We start from the raw sequence: 20582 nt of genomic DNA on the forward strand, positions 1-20582 counted from the left end.
TTCAGCATTACTCACTTCCCTCAGCGATACTGCTAAAGAATGGTAGGGCTTAACTTACCACTTGACCGGGCAGAGAGGATATACGCCTACATGACCTGAGTAGTCAGTTCACACATGTCAATATGATTGAAAGCCTTGACTTCGCTTACAAAAAGAATGTTCGAAATAAATTAAAAATATTAAAAAAAGAGCAAAATATGTAAAAACAATTGAAGACTGAGAAAATGCTTTATTCAAAGAACAAGGAAGAGAACAAGGATTGTGGTGATCCTTGTAAAGTAGACTTATCTCCGTCGAAACTAGACGAATCTGAGCACTGGCAGGAGCTAACAACGGTGGTGAGCCCTTGATATATAGAATAGAGTGAAGCCCCCTCTGCAAATCACCCATGAAGAGCTGTCTGCAGCAGAGAACAGGCATAGCAGTAGACATATTTGAAACTTATTGCTATCCCCACAGAAACTTTCTGATACAGTACAAGTTGTTGATGAAAAATACAAAAATTCAGATGAGTCAATATAAGAGTGGTTAACTCAGCTAAAACTGATTGCACAGGCATACTCACAGACATAAACAACATGATAAGCATATTTCACAACTTTTCTTCTTGTCCACTCTGGACAAAACTATATAGAGGTCATGGCCACATCATGTTGGGGGCATGTGACATGTCTCTATGGGGCATGCATAGCATGTCAGCCCCCTAACAAGGGACAGAAAAGCTGCATGATTCACTGCTGCATCTCCCAGCATTCTTGGCAGTCTGGACAAAAGTCCTGACTTTAAAAAAAAGTACAATGCTGTGTAGAATGCACACAGACAAATGTGCAGAGTAAACAAAGGGGAAACAAACATAGAGGGACACGGCACAAAGCGCAGACGACACACAATGCAGAAATTGTGGATACCAACAATACATTGTAAGCTTCCCAGCACAAAAACAAATATGTCACAAGTTCCTCAAACAGGGACTTATTGCTGGGATGTGCAGAGGCAAGAGCTGGAACTCAGACAAAACAGAGCACATTCGTACAGTACATTAGGACGATACAGATACTCAGGGTGATGCAGACCAAAATGCTTAATTAGCATTCATAGGGGCAGCTGAAGAGTGAAACCAAAGATAGCGAATATTGTGTATTAAAAATGGAAAAAATCAAATACCAGTAAATGTGAAGCTATGGCACGCGAATACACTGCTGTCGAATACACTGCTGTACACAAGCATGTTCTATAAAAAGAATATGATCTTAATAGAAATGGAACAACCAACAGTATAGGGATAGGGTAGCGAGAAACTTAAAGTAATTGGAAGCTGTATACTTAAATCCTCATACAACAATAGGCAAATAAACTATGTAATAAAACCAGAAATTCCAGCAGTTCTAGGTCTTACAGCTTACAAGAAACTCAGTTTGGTAAAACACTAAGTAATCACTACTGAGGGAGCTGAACCACATCTGACAATGGAGAAAATTCAGGAGGACTATGCAGATGTTTTCAATGATTTGGGCAGAAATATGATCCATCAAATTGCGATCTGGGTTGACCAGTTCTACACTCACCGAGAAGACTTGATACAGCAGCTTGTTGAGAAAAGGAACTTTCACGTTTGGAAAACTGGGTGTAATAGTGAAGTCAATGCCCCATCGGAGTGGACGAGTTTAATGGTAGTAGGGGAAAATAAATATTCCCTGAAAATCTGCATAGATTAAAGATACCTAAATCAGGCTACCAATATTGGAAAACATCTCTTTATATCCAGTCTGGATACTGGCAACAAGTGCTGGGCATGTAATGCAGACAGATGTTAGTTCACAGAGAGACAGAGACAAGCTGTGAGCAGTCTGATTTACAGATAATACAGTGCAGAGTATTAACCACTAACTCATTTTTTGTAATCATGACTTGGTTGTATGTCTTTATACATGTCACTACTCCATACACGTTGTTTCTTCATAATCCCTCTTCACAAAACATATCCAGTAGAAAAAACACAGTCATCTGGTGACAATTATGAGGAGTCACAAAGGGTTTAAAAAATACAATGCGTAAGGATGACACGCAAATTCGTGAAGCGTTCCATATTTTTTAAAGAACATTTCCAGAATACGCACATATCTGACACAAGACACCGCAAAAACATTAATTCATGCACTCATCATCTCCCGCATCGACTATTGCAATTCCCTCCTTACTGGTCTTCCCAAAGTCAGACTTGATCCCCTACAATCTATTTTGCACGCAGCGGCTAGATTGATTTTCCTTACTAACCGTTATTCTTCTACTGAGCCACTCTGTCAATCTCTACATTGGCTGCCTGTATATCAACGAATCCAATATAAAATTATTCTACTAACATACAAGGCCATCAACAAAATTGCACCGACATACATCTCCTCACTTGTCTCAAAATATCTCCCTACTCGACACCTCCGTTCTGCACAAGATCTACGTCTCTCCTCCACTCTCATCACATCCTCCCATTCTCGGTTACAGGATTTTTTCCGGGCTGCTCCCAATTTGTGGAATTCCCTCCCACGCACAATAAGACTTTCCTCTAGTCTTCAAACCTTCAAGCGTTCACTGAAAACGCATCTCTTCAGACAAGGTTATGATATTCCTCAACCACCATCTTAATTTCCCTAGATTACCCTATTACCATCCTCTACACTGCTAACGCAAGACAACAACCCTCTGACCAACATTGCAACACACACAGCCCACTCAATACTTTTACCTTTGCGTTCTAGCTGGTCCATTGTGCAATATGATGTAGCACATGCCCTTGTGTTTCTAACTCCCATTGTCCTATAGATTGTAAGCTTTCGAGCAGGGTTCTCTCTGTCTGTATGTATTACCCAGTATTGTCTTATCAGTGTATGTTCACAATTGTAAAGCGCTACGGAATTTGCTGGCGCTATATAAATAAATGTTGATGATGATGATGATGATAATTTATGACTTGAGATAACACACCAGCTTAACAAATATCTTAAATAGTATGGAAAAGGGGGTAATTAACCACAGTCTGGTAACCAGAATAGGAGCCGTTCCCCAGGGAAAGGTACAGGCAGGGTTAAGGGTCCTGCTGCTACCTTAAGAAAGGATTTTACACACAGGTGCACAACATTGGTGTGATTGCTGAGGTGTGTTTGTTGAGAACAAAAAGGATTATGGGATCTGGTGGTCGGGGCTTCTGACACTGAATAGCAGCCGGACGATAGCTAGGGCTGGACAGTTTTGCTAACAATGTTGTGATGAAATAAAACAGCAACTTTTTAAGAAGATCGGAGCAAGGAGTCGCTCATTTGGTAATTCCTACAATAGATATAAGCTGGTCTATATATTGTCTCATCAAATCATAGCTAAATTTTGTTTTTAACTGTATATGCCCATGTGCATGTGAGTAGTCTGTTTAAGAGAGAAGTATGTAATAAAATTGTTAGAGTCTAATTTCTATATGTAGTAAAACAACAATACAGGCCTCATTTAGCATTAGGAGCAAAGCAAAAAAAAAAAAAGGCGCAAATTTGCTCTTGAACAAACCATGTTGTACAGCAAAGTGGTGCAAATGTAAAATACTGGCTGCTTTTGTAGCACACAGCTGATGTACTGTACTCATGCGTAAAGGTACGTGATGCTGTTATATTGAAACAGCATCAAGGGCAAACTTCAGTGTTTGTATTCCTGCATCTTCAAGAGGAAGGACAGGTCATTGGTGCATGCACCACAAGTGCCATGACCTCAGAGGGAAGAAAGCAAAGGAACTAATAAGCTCCGCATGCAGTGAGGTGGATGGTCCCAGGCTGAAGGGGGGGTTTCCGGACAACTGAAACACCTCCCCCCCAAGTACGTGCCTGAGTTTATCACATAAATATATCTACAACCCAACATTTTCTACTGAATAAAATTGTGCAATATTTTCTTCTTACAGAGAGGGAAATAGAGAAATTATCTGAAAAAACAGTCATACTGCATAAATGTTCTGCTTTTTCTGCTTTTAGCAATGGTAGTGCATGCAAAGGTAATTTTACTTGTTTGTGCTATTATGCTATATTTTATACATTTACTTACTTCCTTACATTTGAATTTTGTAAAGCAGAACATGGCCACTCCTCCGCTGAATCGGGATATGCCCACATTGCACAGGGCCACGCCCCAGGGATGCTGATAGTCCACCACCCACTAGTCATCTAAGTCATCTAAAAAAATCTTTCAAATGCGGCACGCACCAGAGTCACTCGTTTACCATGGTGATTAGGGACATATCTCCCAACTTCCTGCAAGTCGGGACAAACATGGCAACCGTAGGACAGCCATCGGGTCTGTCCCATCGTAATTGGGAGAGTTGGGAGGTACACACTTAATATGGAATTACATGATCTTTTTTATTTAGATGGCACAATGTCATAGGACACTAAGAGCTGCTGTATTTATTTTACACTGTATTTCTTTGTCTTTCATAGATGCAGCAGAGTACTGGAATACGCTTGTACCACGAGTATTAGTTGATGAATACACCGATGCCGTGCTTCCATGTCTGTTAACAGATCCCTCAGTTCCTAAATCCATGATTTTTTTAAAGCCGACAAAACGTGATCAGAAAACTCCAGTAGCATCATTCAACACTAAGACAGGATATACTATCCATAATGCGCAAAGAGATTATCAGGGGAGCTATGTGTGTCTGGCGAAGGTGAACGGGGTTGACAAAAAGTCCAAGGAAATTCAACTCTTTGTGAAAAAAGGTAACAAAAAAACTTACATAGACAACGTACCGTTAGGACATTTAGAGTGGTCCATAAGCAGACGCATATTAGGTACTTGGAAAATGGAAATGACAATACAAAGGTATTGTAATATATTATGATATATTTGCGGAAGCAATTTAATACATTTGCAGATGTGTCCTCCTCTAATTGCCGGTTTTAGTATAAAGAGTTATAAGTGTAAAATGCAGCCAAATTTGCATATGGAATTATGCATATATTTTTATTTATTTTATTTTTATGGAAAAGTGTTTTCTGCACAAAAAAATAGAACTTATGTCCAATTCTACATGAGGCCCATAATGTGAGTTATATGGATAGTTACAGACTGAAACTCTGCGACATCGTCATCGATACAATGTTCCAATTGATCTCATTCCTGGAACCTCGACACGTTAAGTTGTATCTACTCTCTACACCTAAAACACCAACAGTGGGTGATATATTAAAGAGAATCTTGAAAAAGGCTTCAACAAAAATATATATGTATTTTAGCATCTAGTTTAACTTAAATAAACTTTTTAAATAAACTTTTATTTACTTACCTGGGCCCATGTCTACAAGGCAGCAGGTTACCCTAAAATTATAGACCGTGGACATTATCCACAGGAATTCCTGGTGGCCTAAATTAAAAACTGATGTGGAAGATTTTGTTCAAGTTTGTCACATTTGTGTACAAAATAAATCCATCCTCTGTTAGTGTCATCCAAACTCTAGACCCACCTTTAAGTGGACTTCATGATCAGACTTATTATCTTGTAAAATAATTTCAGTCATTTAAGCTGTGGTGGAGAGATTCTCTGAAATGTCACATTTTGTTGCTTTGAAAAGCATTCTTTACTTACTGACCTTTTTATTGAAGATATTTTTTATTACTGGTATACCTGCTGAAAATGTATCTGACTGTGGAGTCCAATTTGTCTCAAAATAATGGAAGCAATTCTGTCATAAAGTGAAAATTAGTCTGCGTTTCTGTTCGGCCTATCACTCTCAGTTCAACGGATAAACCAAGCTTCGAAAATTATGTTTCTGGTCATCAAGACAATTGGGTGGATCTTATCTATGGACAGAGCTTGTCCTTTATAATCATTTGTATCAGTCTTCCAATAAATCTTCTTGTTTTATTGTATATGGTAAGTAGCCCAAAATGCCCATAGTCTTTGTATTCTTCTGTCTCTGAGGAAATTGCAGAGATGCAATGAAACTGGTAAGACAAGATAAGATAAAATAAAGACAAGACAGAGTGATTTATTTTTATTGTTTTTGTTGGTCTACATCCAGGGAAGATTCTGCTGTTTGGACACATGCACATGAAAAAGTTAAGTGCCAAGCTTTGAGTCACTAAAGGGTGTCTATAAAGCAGGGCCATAACTAGGGCTGTGTGACAGGGGCGACCGCCCAGGGCGCAACGCTGAAGGGGGGCGCAATTTAGGAATATTTTAGTTTAATTTGGTTAAAATTGAGGGCTTGGGGGGCGGCATTTGTCTAGCTCACCCCAGGCGCTACAATTCGAAGTTACGGCTCTGCTATTGTAACAGATTCTGGATACTACTACTACTAATCTTGATTAGCGCTGGCTTACCTGAGGTGCAGAGTCTAATGATCTCCCCGGTGTTCACCAAGAACCGCCGCAAGGCGGGGTGGGCTTCGCTGCCAGGAGTCGCAGGTCGCGGTCCTCAGGTTCGACCCAAGATGTAGTACAGCGGAGTGGCACGAAGGTGGCGGAGTCAGACAAGCCGGTTCGGTACACAGGAATGGAGTCAGGCAGAATCAGGAGGCAACTCGGAGTCAACAAGCCAGGTTCGGTACACGGGTCACAAGAACAGAGGAATGGTCAGCAAGCCGGGTCGGTACACAGGGGGTAGGAGAGCCAGACTAGTCAGACAGGCAGAGATCAGCACACAGGAAGACACAGGAGACTGGAAGACACAGCAATCCACGAAGCACAGGAGCCAGGACCAGGTAAGTGTTGCTCTGACACTCAGCGAGTGTCAGACTGAGGTTTTTATCCTGACAGAGATTCAAAATCCCCGCCTCTGGGTTGTGGTCATGTGACCGCCTCCAGGTGCAGTCACGTGGTGTTGGATGCGGAAGTGCGGCTTCCGGACGGCGGAGAAGGTAAGTCCGTTACAGTACCCCCTGCCATAAAGGTGGACTCTGAACACCTAATAGGGTTTTAAGGGAAATTTTTTATGGAATAATTTAAGTAGACGGGGAGCATGCAGATCAATGGCTCTTACCCATGAGCGCTCCTCAGGGCCGTAACCCTTCCAATCCACCAAGAACTGTATAGCACCTTGAACTTTACGAGAATCTAGGATAGTTTTAATCTCATATTCGACTTGATCCCGATCCACAACAGGAGGAGGAGTTCTGGATGAGGTGGAGAATCTGTTGGTTACCTTCGGTTTGGGAGCAAATTTTTTACTGGGAACCTGTAAACGAATGTTTTGGGTGGATAGCCATACCCTGACACCGACTGAAAAACTTGGGGTCACTCTCCTCCTTTTATCGTAGAAATTTTTGGAACGAGTGGTTGCTTTCTTTAAAATTATCTTGGTCTGTTCCCAAATAGCGGAGAAGTTACGAAACAGAGAGTCCACCGCCGGAACTTCAGAAGATGTAATTTGCGAGAAGCTGGGTAGTCTAGGATGGCAGCCATAAAGAACAAAAAAGGGGGAGTTAGAGATGGCCTCATGGAAATGATTGTTGGGCGAACTCGGCCCAAGGGAGAAGGTCCACCCAGTTATCTTGGTTACTTGAGATAAATATTCTTAGAAATTTCTCTAATTCTTGGTTAGTTCTCTCCGTAGACCCATTGGACTGGGGATGATATGCGGAAGAAAAGTCAAGATTAATTCCAGACTTATTGCAAAAAGACCTCCAAAATTTTGATATGAATTGTGATCCACGATCGGAAACAATATGTTGAGGACAGCCATGGAGGCGAAATGTTTCTTTAATAAAAATATTGGCTAAGGAGGAGGAAGAAGGAAGGCCTTTAAGAGCAATAAAGTGGGCTGTTTTAGAGAAGCGATCCGTGACCACTAGCACCACAGTACAGGATTTGGAAGGAGGAAGGTCTGTGATAAAGTCCATTGAGATCTGTGACCACAGGTAATCAGGAATGGGTAATGGGAGCAAACATCCATAAGGCTTTTTCCTAGAGGTCTTGTGTTGAGCAAATTTGGAACAAGCAGAAACAAATTTCTTCACATCATCCAGTAAAGAAGGCCACCAGTAACTTCGGGACAATAAGTCCCAGGTCTTGCGGATGCCGGCATGCCCAGAGAAGAGAGAGTGATGAGCCCAGCTAAGGAGTTGAGTGCGTAGACGTTGCAAGATGAATGTTTTGCCCGGAGGGCAACCCTTGTTCAGGTGTGTAGTTGCCAATACTTGGCAGGGGTCTACAATGAATTTATTGTCTTCCAAGGGTTCCATGTTGGCTGGATCAAAAGAGCGAGATAAGGCGTCTGCCTTCGTATTCTTGGATCCAGAGTGAAAGGTGATGTTGAAATTAAAGCGTGAGAAGAACAAGGACCACCTTGCTTGCCGAGGGTTTAGACATCGGGCAGTACGTAAGTAAAGCAAATTCTTGTGGTCGGTATATATGGTGATTGGATATTGCGCCCCTTCTAGTAGATCTCTCCATTCGGAGAGAGCCAGCTTGATGGCCAGGAGCTCTTAGTCGCCAATCCCATAATTCCTCTCAGCAGGTAAAAAGCGACGGGAAAAGAATCCGCAGGGATGAAGTTTGCCAGAAGGGCTCCGCTGTGACAGTACGGCTCCAGTACCAACGGAAGAGGCATCCACCTCCAAGGTAAACGGACGTGAACAATCAGGCTGTTGAAGAATGGGTGCAGACGAGAAGAGAGACTTTAATAATATAAAGGCTTGGATAGCCTCAGTGAACCATATGCTAGCATCAGCAGATTTACGTGTCAATGCAGTGATGAGAGCCACCAGAGAAGAATAACCTTTGATGAATTGACGATAATAATTGGAGAATCCTAGGAAGCGTTGGGTGGCCTTAAGACCAGAAGGTTGGGACCAGTCAAGTATGGCTTTCAATTTGGTGGGGTCCATCTGCAGACCGGTGCCAGAAATAATATATACCAGGAAAGGAATTTGTTTCTGCTCGAAGGTGCATTTTTCTAATTTGCAAAACAGATGATTTTCCTAGATATGAGAGAGGACTTCCAGTACATGACTGCGATGAGATACTAGATCTTGAGAAAAGAGATCTTTTCCCGATGAAGCGCTCCTATCTGAAGAAGGAGGGGAATGGTGTATACCAAAATGGACCCCTCAGGAATTCTTCAGGAACCTCAGCCCGTAGCAGCAGCTTCTTCCTCGCAGTTACGGATACCCAACCCATCTCTTTGCTGGCCATTGATGAGGGAAGAATTCCTGAGGGGTCCATTCTGGTATGCACCATTCCCCTCCTTCTTCAGATAGGAGCGCTTCATCGGGAAAAGATCTCTTTTCTAGTAATTCAGAAATTTACCAACCCAGGAACAGGTAAGTGTTGCTCTGACACTCAGCGAGTGTCAGAGTGAGGTTTTTATCCTGACAGGGCTTCAAAATCCCCGCCTCTAGGTTGCGGTCACGTGGTGTTGGATGCGGAAGTGCGGCTTCCGGACGGCGGAGAAGTTAAGTCCGTTACAGCTATAAAGTCTGCAATCTGACAAGTGGCTAACACAGAAAGAGACTCCAATAGATTACAAGCCTGTTTATAATCTCAAACTGTCAGATAACTTCCTATTGCGACTGAATAATTTCTGTACAACTTGGGCATGTTGAACAACTTAACAAGTGCATACAGGGGATATGTTGTTCCCTAACCAATTGTGATTTTGGATGACACATTTTGTACTATTTTAACCAACAGAACTCTGCACATTCCCTATAGGGTCTTTGCTTCCTTCACGTTGCACTTATTGTGCTCGGTATTCTATGGAATTATAATTTTGATACCAATGTGGAAGAACATTTTTCCGTGGAACAACATTTGGAAATAATGAAGGATTGAACTTGATTACACAGAGTTCCCCTAAGCTTTGAGTCAGCTGGCTACTGACTAAATAGAAGCATTTAAGTGGTTAACACATTATAATACATGTATTAGAGGTCTTTTTGCTCTGATTTATATGTGCACATGTGTTTGTATCATTCGGATAATTTGGATAAATAGTTTTTAGACTACATGAGCTCATATGGTAATTGACGTTTATGTTTTAATGGATGTATACGTTGTATAATAAAATGATTTAAATCAATATCCACAAATCTCTATACAATCAGAAATTATTTGCAGATAAATATCTGAAACAGTCTCCTCTTTTCAACTTGGTGACAGCATGGGCCTGATTCATTGAGGCATGTAAATGGCAATACATGCCGTATTTTGCATAAAATCGCTCTGCACATGTCCCGAAACAAACCATTCACCAGCGAACACAGCAACGCCCAATTCATCTTTGAGCACAGAAGACCCTTACTATAGCCTATGATTTCAGGGGCAGAACGGGGAGGGCAATGGGCGTATGCACATAGTCAATGTAAAGTAAGGGCATGCCAAGCTCGAGTGCACATAGCAACATTCGATTCAAGCTTTGGGCCTCTCTAAGGTACGTGTTTTTCTGTCGTATCACTTGCACCATCTAGAGGTCCAATGTAAGTGCCAATTACTGGTGATGACGGTCGTGTATGCAGTGTATTGTCTGTTAGAGCAGAGGAGACCTAGGGGTATATTTACTAAACTGCGGGTTTGAAAAAGTGGAGATGTTGCCTATAGCAACCAATCAGATTTGTGGTGTCATTTTGTAGAATGTACTAAGCAACCAATCAGATTCTAGCTGTCATTTTGTAGAATGTACTAAATAAATGATAAATAGAATGTGATAGGTTGCTATAGGCAACATCTCCACTTGTTCAAACCACCAGTTTAGTAAATATACCCCCTAGACCCATAGTTACCAACAGACATAGCTTTACAACAGCTCCTTGTTGAATACGGACGGACGTATGATCAATTTATGTAAGTTTTTAAAAAAAATGCACAATACTGGAATTTGATTCTGGCGCCTTAACGAATTAGGCCCAATGTGATTGTCCACAAAACTATTAGACAAAAAGTTATTTCATAAATTTGCCCCTAGATTAACCTGTCCCTTCTAGATTCTTATGTAAGGGAATCCAGTATCCTTGTATCTTAACGTCTCATCCTTTTTAAAAATTTCAAATGTGTTTCCATATCTCTTTGTTGACAACTTTGATTATTAATCATTGTTGATGATCCCCAAGAATTTGAGATCAAATAAATTCTGAATTCTTAAGTTTTCCATGCTCTTAAAAGGCTATGTTCCTGTAGAACGGTCTTAGATTAAGGCCTCTGACATCCATCAGAACAAGTACAATGAAGTTTGACAAAAGACGCGTAGACATGAGACAGAGTAGAGAGGACCCTGAAGTGATTACAGTCTAGAGGAGCTAGAGGGTCTTGGAGTGAACATGGGTCTGTAGCTGGTAGAACATGCATAGGAAATTGTATCAGTACCCATACTCCTCTGATTTAAATATTTAACTACATTATTATTTTAAGGCAGCCAAATTTTGCCTGGGTGATGAATGGCTTCTGTTTTTGCCTCATGTTTGCTATCCCTATTCCCAGGTTTCTTCAAGTTTATCTTACTTGCCTTCTCTTGGATCTAACCAATAGTCTCACTCTTCACATGTAGTTGTTCTGCTCTTCAACCACAAGTTCTAGGATCCTGTGCCTTGTAGTTCTCCTGAGACCTTTCTGAGTTCTGGTTACATCATAGTCTTCACCTGTGGCCAAGCCAACTGGCTTTCTATGTAACCCAAGTTCCATTTTTTCCTGACCCATGCAACTGTTTTGTTTGCTATACAAAAGCACATACACATTTTCTTGCTGTTTTCTGGATTCTGTCCTCAGCTTCTCCTTGTGACTGCAGCCTGACCCAGGGGACTCTCGTCCTTGACCCTAGAACCAAGCAAGTCAAGGAAAGAGCATAGTACAACATGAGTTCAGAGGTGAAGATTCACCTTCAGCGGGAATAAAGCACAGGTTCAAATAATTTAAAAAATGCTCTTGACATCTGCACACAATCAGGTTTTTATGCGCTGAACCACACTCATTATGATGACAATTTCATGCCTCAGTGATGTCACTGATTCCTAGTAAATTGATAGGCTGCATTCTTATGAATGTTGGTTCTGACCATAAAATGAATTCCTCCACTATGTGTGCACTTAACAAGTGTTCACTGCAGTTTGTCTGCACAGTTTACTTGCCATGTGAATTTTGCACATATAGAATTTGTATGTGTAAAGGGGACTAGGTAAAAGTGTAATAGTTTGTACCCAAACCATACTTATAGCACACAAATAATATCACTACACTTGGTTCTTTATTGCTTCCAACATTCCTCAAACACTTTCTATTGTATGAAACTATAAATGTAAAAAAATAAACAAGATATGACATTATGAAAATGACTTGTATGGGTTTATGCTATTGGAATATGTAACAAATCCATCTATCTAGAGTCAAGGCATATAGATACCAATCAAATTTACATATCGAGGTAATACTAACAAAATGCAAAAGTGCTAAAACTTAATAACTCATATCAACCAATTAGTTTTAATCAACTTAGTCCGACTTAATCAATGTAAGCAAATGTCTGATTGGCTGCAGATAATTAATGTAAAATATTTTATTTTGTTTAGTGGCAAGGAAGCCTCCTTCAGTTACCTTGGAATCCAAAAAACACATCAGGATTCAAGGAGAGGCTTTTCACATGAACTGCACTGCAGCTAGTATTGCCAAACCTGCTATCAAATGGAAGCACACCACAAAAAATGTAAATACCTCTAAAATGATGTATTCCTGGGGAGATATATGAAACTGTGACTGACAGTGTTTTGTCTTGTAAAAGATAACAGGAGACTCAAGACTTGATGTTTCAGAGAACACTTGGATCATCATTTCCACCGTACAGATTCCTTCTGTGGATTTCGACGACAGTGGGAACTACACATGTGTAGGTGAAAACACAGCGGGGTCCAATAGGACTTCTGCAAACCTCCAAGTTATAGGTAATGTAACATGACAAAGCTAATTTATGAAACTAGGCTAAAAGAATACTCAAGCTAAAAGTAACTTTTCTATATCATTCAATCATTTATATTTAATCATGCATAGCCAGTTGTAAAAAGGCCTCTTATTATTGGTACTAGATTTTCCTGTGACAAGCAGAAATTGACAATAGCTATTTTTTTTTCTTCTTCAGAAAAAGCCTTTATAAATATATCAACTTCAGAGAACACCACCATTTCATTAACCGTGGGTGACAGTGTGGCGTTGACGGTAGATATCGAAGCATACCCCCATCTTCGGTCCTGGACATGGAAACACGACAAATCTGATAATGCTGGCAATGCATATAACAATTACTTGCAGTGGAATCTGCAGCCCAATGGACCTTACAGGTTTGAGTACTGAAGAGTATCAAAGTCCTATGCTGTACCTAGAGTAACAAACTTATAAATGGTGGCATCGGAGCTGAAATAGCGCCAGAGCAATATAAGGGGCCGGAGAGTCAAAAGGGGGCCAGGATAAGTTTAAGAACGCTTAGGCTGGGTACACACTACAGAACATTTGGAGCAGCACGGTGGCTAAGTGGTTAGCACTTCTGCCTCACAGTGCTGGGGTCATAAGTTCAATTCCCGACCATGGCCTTATCTGTGAGGAGTTTGTATGTTCTCCCTGTGTTTGCGTGGGTTTCCTCCGGGTACTCCGGTCTCCTCCCACAGTCTAAAAACATATTAGTAGGTCAATTGGCTGCTATCAAAATTGACCCTAGTCTCTCTCTCCCTTTCTCTCTGTCTGTGTATGCTAGGGAATGTAGACTGTAAGCTCCAACGGGGCAGGGACTGATGTGAATGAGTTCTCTGTACAGCGCTGCGGAATCAGTGGCGCTATATAAATTGATGATGATGATTTCTCCCAATGAAATATCGTTAACGATTTTACTAATGATTGAAAATAAATTTCCCAATCAGCATGCCGATTCATGTGTACACACTCATGTAAAGTCCATGTAAATATTTGGGATTCTTTCTGATTAAGGGTCTTGCTTGGACAAAAGCGTTAAAATAAAATGTACATTGTTTTTTTATTTGCAAACTTTCTAAGTATACATCACACTGTTGGACAACACAATTGTGTTCATCAACTTTGCATTTGGTACTCAGTCTCAAAATACATCTATAGAGAAACATTGAGGATTTTAAAGTACGCATTGCCTTTACTCCTGATGCAATTGTAACATGATATATAAGTAAACTGTATCCACACAACCTTAGCTGCGGATGACACATGATTGGCTGGTAATATCAAGATGCCACAATTAAATTATACAACAAACTGTGTGAATGTACCAAGCAGGAGCTATAATGTAAATAGCAAAATATGGCAATTATCCAGAAGAGCATCTGAGGGCTGTATGTGGTCCATCTACTGGTTGTTTTCTAGTTTGTGTAATTTTGTACATAAGGGGGGAATTTGGCCCTGTTACTGATGAAAGTACTGCGACCCGCGCACTATTACCGATAGTACGGTACTTTTAACGCAGATTTCTGTTTGCGGCTCTCGAGGAAAAACCAGCGTTGAAATTACCGTACTAACGGTAGTAATGCTCACTATCACTGTAGTAAATTTCACAAGTAACGCGGCCAGTTGAATTCCCCTCCTAACAGTTAAATAAAAAATGTAAAAAACTGAATGCTTCAATAGATTGATGCACCTATTTATAAAACACAAATGAAGCAGTGCTTATACTGTATGAATAAATTAGAACTATTCCAATCTTTCCTTTTAGCTAGCTACCATCTAGCTTCTATCTTGATAGAAGCCAAACAACAAAGCTATTCTCAATTTAATGACGTTGCCAAGAAATATAAGAAGGATGCACAGCAAAATGATTATTTTCTGAGAAATTGCACACTATTGAATGTTGATAGTCCAGTTAGCGTTTTGGATCAATATTCCTTTTAAAATTTAAACTTTTTTTTGGGGTTTTTTTTTCCAGGAGCAGAAGCACTCTGTCTCTAAATCGTATGAAGGAAACTGAGAGCGGGATCTACACTTTTTATGCCGAAAATTCAAAAACTAGTGCTTTCCTGAACTTCAAAATTATTCTGAAAAGTAAGTCATGGAGCTAACTATATTAACAGTAAAGCTAGTAAGTTGGTCAGTAGTTAAACGTTTTATCCAAGCCAGGTCAATAGGATTCCTGCTACTGTAGTCTGTTGATTTTTCACTGGCCACTTAGATGGATGTCTTTGTGCTATGGGCACAATCTGATGACTTTTTCACAAAACAGGGGGTACAGGAGTGTTGCCTTATCATGACTTGAGAAAACACTATTGTGCTTGGCTAATGAAGGAGGTAAAATGCACAGTGTGAAAGTTCTTAGTGTTTACCATAATACCTTAAGGGAAACCAATAAAGACACGGACACCAAATTAACGTTGGAATAAAATATTATTTATTAAATGACTAATATTAAAGCTAAAGGGGCTGAAAGGCGGACGAGAGCAGGGCAGTCAGCAAACACAAAACCAATAACGGTGGAAAGGTCAGACCATTGTACCACCAACCCAGGATCATACCATATCTATTGGCCGGTGCGAAATATCTGTCCAACGGCAAGACTACACCCCCCTTATAACCGCCAGAAAAATCTTCAACATACTGGCCGAGTGATGACAACACAATCCAAAAGGGGGAGTAGTGACCTATGACGAGATAACCCAAGCACCATATGAAACTTACCGACTGCACTGCTCTCCCACCTAGAAAAAATCACATATACACAAACCTAATAACTGCCAGGTGGGCGGGAGGAATCCGGAAGCAGAGAGGGGGAAATGCAGGAGAACTTCACCTATATAAAACTAAAACCACCCCCCTCCTCTGCCTATTGGTTAACAAATTGAAGCAGCCCATAGGCTAAACACCTAATCACTCACCCACGTGATTTTAACTGCATTTAGGCTGATGGCCACACTTCCCTAGTATGTGTGCACTGTAGACACGAGTTCCTCCACCTAATAAATCTATGAAAAAAGGTTATACCTATCTGTCTGTAGTCATGGAACGCTGCTTGTATTAGGTTGATGGAGTGTTATATAGGAGCCGTGATCCGTGGGGGATGGGAGTGAGCTTGCGAGCATGGTCCGTAGAGATGGACACGTAGGTAGCTCCTGGTTTTAATTGGTAGGGGAAAGTGAGGTGGAATACAAGATAGTGTGTAGGAACTGTGCTGAGAGGTGATATATAGGGTACAGAGAAATAGGTATATTGAAGTATTGATAATGTCACATGTCTTCCTCAGTGGGCTCTGTGTACTGAATGGGCTATGGTTCATCACAGAGCTTGTTAAACCAATGCTAGAAACAGGAAATGTTTATACTGTATTCTTGTAATGGATCTTATTGCTTCAAGCTGAATTATAAACCTCCTGTTTTTTTCTTGATGAAGGGGCGGGTTACCCTGAAACACATAGAGGTTCTTTTATTAGCCAATACTCTACACTTACACTTCTTTTTTTATTGTGCTTGCACTTTAAAGTATTAAACAAATTGGAGCTTATTTATGAAGCAAAAAACAGCTTTACGCACAGTGCAAAATCAACTTTGATCCTACTGCGCACCTCCTCCTAGATTTCTATCTAAGCTCATGGCGTTTGCCAAGCAAGATGGTGGCGTTTGTGAAGGACCAGGAGTTTAGAGAGGCAGAGGAGAAGAATTAGGTCGTGTGAGGGCATTTCTGGCAAACGACAAAGTAGGCACGTCAGTATACCCAGTTTTGCGGAGAAGTGCAAAAACGAAATTTAATTTCACAGGATAGAACGTAACGCATGTTTATTGAAATGAGATAAAGGGGTGGAAAGAGTAAATTATTTTGTACTTTGCATTGTGAAGGGGCTCTTCGAAGATTTTACTCTGATATTTTGCACCAGTTCAGAGCTGTTTTTTTCAAGTCTCATCCTATAGTGTAATATGACATACTTCACATTCAAACAATGTGATAATAAGCTTCACACACAAAAGTGCCACATGTAAAAAAAGACAGTCCCAATATGCCCTCACTTTTATGATTAATTTAAGCGATCAATAAGGTTTAGCTGAACAGTGTTATGAGATAAAAATGGAAACGTTGGTTCTAAACTAGTAGGAGGATGGGAGTTTTCCGACCTCTTCTCGGACCTAATAGTAGTAGTTTGCACAGGTGTATCCCAAGAAGAGGGAGAAAGCAAGCGTGTTGGTATGTGCTGAGTGAGCCATCCATGCACATGAGGGCGTTTGTGGTTCACAACGAGTTTGATTCGTTAATGAGACCCATTGTTTGTCAATGACTGGCCAAGCCGCTTAGTCCAGAGAGAATGGGTCATGAGGGACAAAGCTGATGATGGGTTGGAGAAGTTAGAATAGTGATGATCAAAGGAAAAATCCACGGTTTGGAGATTGTAGAATTGTGAGGGACAGAGCCGAAGTCCATGGTTTGGAGAGTGTAGAATGTTGAGAGTCAAAGCCAAAGTCCATTGTTTGGAGAGTGTAGAATTGTGAGGGATGAAGCCAAAGTCCATGGTTTGGAGATTGTAGAATGTTGAGAGTCAAAGCCAAAGTCCATTGTTTGGAGAGTGTAGAATTGTGAGGGATGAAGCTAAAGTCCATGGTTTGGAGAGTGTAGAATTGTGAAGGACAAAGCTTAAGTCGATGAACAGATAATCAAAACAAGACTTTTGAAGCACCAGCAGAGAAACACAATTCTATTTTGTTGGTGCAAAGATTGGTAGGAGTGAGGGCTTTATAAGGACAGCATACAGGTGAGGTCTCCTTACACTTATCTGGTACTTATTTTAATTTTTTTGTTTCCACTCTTTCAATTCCTAGACAGATTTGCTTTCTTATCTTCTCCAATTGCCCAGATGAATCATTCCATTTGGAGTTATTTTTTCGGATCATAGCCAGTTCCAGAGATCTATATAAATATGTATAGCATTCAGCACAGGGGTGATTTGTCTTGCAATCTATCCTTCCAGACAGCACCAGCTCTGCAAAGGAGTAACATCCAGTCTGGTCATTAAATGATCCTTCCCTGTGTTCCTAAAGTCATAATAATAGGCAGGACTTTGAAGTGACATTTTTATTGTTTTCACCATGCACATTTCCATCTCGGTCCACAATCCCACAAATGGTTGTGCAGAGCATATGTACGGTTACCATTACCAGAGAAGTAGGTATGCAGCTGTGTAAGTGTTGGGTGCATATGTGCAAAATTAAGTGTGCTTTGCGTCTGCATATTGAGCAGTTGGTAAATGAGCCTTATATATACCTCAAAAACAAACACATACTTCAACAATAGATATAGTCTGAACAGCTGTACATCCATTTATTTGATTCATTTTGAACTAATATTTTCCAAACAAGGTATATAAACATCATATACACTTCTTCACTGCTACCACCTATTTCTGAAAATGAAAACCATGTGAGCTAGAAGCTAGGCACCCAAAAATACTATTGGCAACACCTCCGCTGTCATTTAATATATGCTATGACACAGACCTGTATGCAACGTGGAAACTTATCAGCAAGCCTGTAGTGAGTTCATCCTGTTTCATCTGTGTTTCAGCATTACCCAGCGTTGAAATACATCAAATTCTATCTGATGGGTCCCAGAAGATGATTTGCACAGCATGGGGTATTCCACTGCCAACTATTCAGTGGCTTCAATGCCCTGGTACAAGGTGAGAAACTGAATGTAACTTGTTATAAATAAGCAAGTTGAATTTATACACAGTTTAAATTTATACACAATTTATACAGGGATCGTAGTGCTACAGAAAGTGCAGTATCAGAACATTAGAGTTGTGAATTTATGAACATTTCCTATCACTAAATCACTTAGGATTAATGTAGAGCTGAAGGAGGTATAAATGCAGATTGCTTATTCAGGTTGTCTTATTTGATGGAGCCAATGACTATTAGTTTATGTGCCCACTGATGCAGATAATTTTTAGGAAATCAAATAATGTTATTAAACATTATTAAATGTTACATTCTTAATGATTGAGGGATTGAGTCCATTGTTACTTTCAGCTACTGCTCTATAAAGTGTATAAAATGCATTTGTGCTTATGTTTGGTTAAATTGCTCCACCAAGCTGTCAATTTGTGGATGGTACATGGAGGTGTGAAGAGTCGTCACTGCTAACAACTGGCACATGTCCTTCACCAGCTTGGACATGATGCTCAGGTCTGTGAGAATATCCTTGAGTATTTCCAAGTGTGTGAACATCAATACAAGTTATTTAGCTATGGTTCTGAACTTCATGTTCCATAGGGGAACTGCCTCTGGATATCTGGTCGCATAATCATGCACTACTAGTATATATTGGTGCCCATGAGCGAATTTCTCCAGCGGCCCCACAAGGTCCATGGCTATTAGTTCAAAGGGAACTTGTACTATTGGTATTGGGATGAGAGGTGCCCTGTACTTTGGTTTGGGATAGGTTCTCTGACAAATGGGACAGGACCGACAATATCTTTCACTGCCATGTGTACACAACGGGCAAGAAAAACCTATGCAGAACTCATTTCTTTGTTTTGTCCTCCCAGAAGTGACCCCCACAGACATGTGTATGTGCTGCTTTTAACACTAGGGGTACATGGACCTGAGGAACCAGTAACTGTTCTAATTTTACCTCTTGTACAATAGCAACTCTATACAGAAAGATATTTTTGACAACAAAATATGGTATACCTTCTGCAAGCTGGGTGGCTTTCGCTACCTCATTCACCTCAGCCACACTTTTAATAGCATGCTCTAAAGTTGCATCGTTAAGTTGGTCATGAGCAAAGTTCTGCAGAGGAAACAACATTGGTATTGTGGACCAGTCTGTATCTTTACTGACAGCGGGGTGGGTTCAACCGTAACTTCATCAGCCAATGATGGTTTGGACTATCCATGCTTCCCTGCATGTGGATGCTTTTGTGGACATTCTGCTGTGACCCCCAGGATAGCATTCCAGTTTGGCAGTTCCCAAAGATCGAGGTCCAGATGTTGTGGATTTTTCAGCGACTTTAAGATCGGGCTTTCGACCATTGCATCTGTTGCTGGCATGTCCCACTCACCGAGGACCTCTTTAAACTCATTCTCCACTCATTCTCACCCCAGAATGAGTGGATATAGAAGTTTAGGTGCTATGGCAGCCATCACCATAGCTGTTTGGTTTTCAAGTGTGACTGGCAGAAGTGTTCTCTCATACTCATCAGTCGTCCCATGTGCGCACAGAACCTTGGGCAACCGAGTTGTGGTTTCGGGCAAGGCAGAGCTGGAAACCAACATAAGTTCACTCCCAGAGTCAACCAATGCCAAGACAAGTTTTGGTTGACAAGTACAGTTGTCTGGAACAAACAAGGACTTCCTGATGTGGGGATCATGGCACAACAGCGTGAGAAAGCAGGCCCAACATGTGCAGCAGAGCAGTCCATGCATTCCGGTAGTTTATGACACTCAGCCCTAAAGTGGCCCACATTCAAAGCACTTCAGATTAGACACTTTTGTAACCAGCCCTCTGTCTGCAGCAATTTTGCCATTGGGCCTTGTAGCAAGGATTGTCAAACCTGATTTTTGACGCTGCATTAGCTTTGGCACGAATGCAGATGCTTTGGTCATTTGCTGTAGCGCACAAAAGCTTTCTACCACTGTGGC

At 40.8% G+C, this 20582-nt stretch overlaps 1 protein-coding gene across 2 annotated transcripts in view; it reads left to right on the forward strand.

Moving 5' to 3' along the window:
* Positions 1–20582, forward strand: part of CSF1R (colony stimulating factor 1 receptor) — an 86107-nt gene that overhangs the window by 29837 nt on the left and 35688 nt on the right. For both annotated transcript variants that reach the window (XM_075210036.1, XM_075210037.1), the window contains exons 3-8: positions 4470–4751; positions 12528–12661; positions 12737–12896; positions 13091–13289; positions 14891–15006; positions 18502–18616. In XM_075210036.1, coding sequence (XP_075066137.1) covers positions 4470–4751; positions 12528–12661; positions 12737–12896; positions 13091–13289; positions 14891–15006; positions 18502–18616 — 1006 coding nt within the window. The remainder of the gene's footprint in view (positions 1–4469; positions 4752–12527; positions 12662–12736; positions 12897–13090; positions 13290–14890; positions 15007–18501; positions 18617–20582) is intronic.

Source organism: Mixophyes fleayi, chromosome 4, assembly GCF_038048845.1.
Source record: "Mixophyes fleayi isolate aMixFle1 chromosome 4, aMixFle1.hap1, whole genome shotgun sequence".
In the NCBI taxonomy this organism is placed as follows: Eukaryota; Metazoa; Chordata; class Amphibia; order Anura; family Limnodynastidae; genus Mixophyes; species Mixophyes fleayi.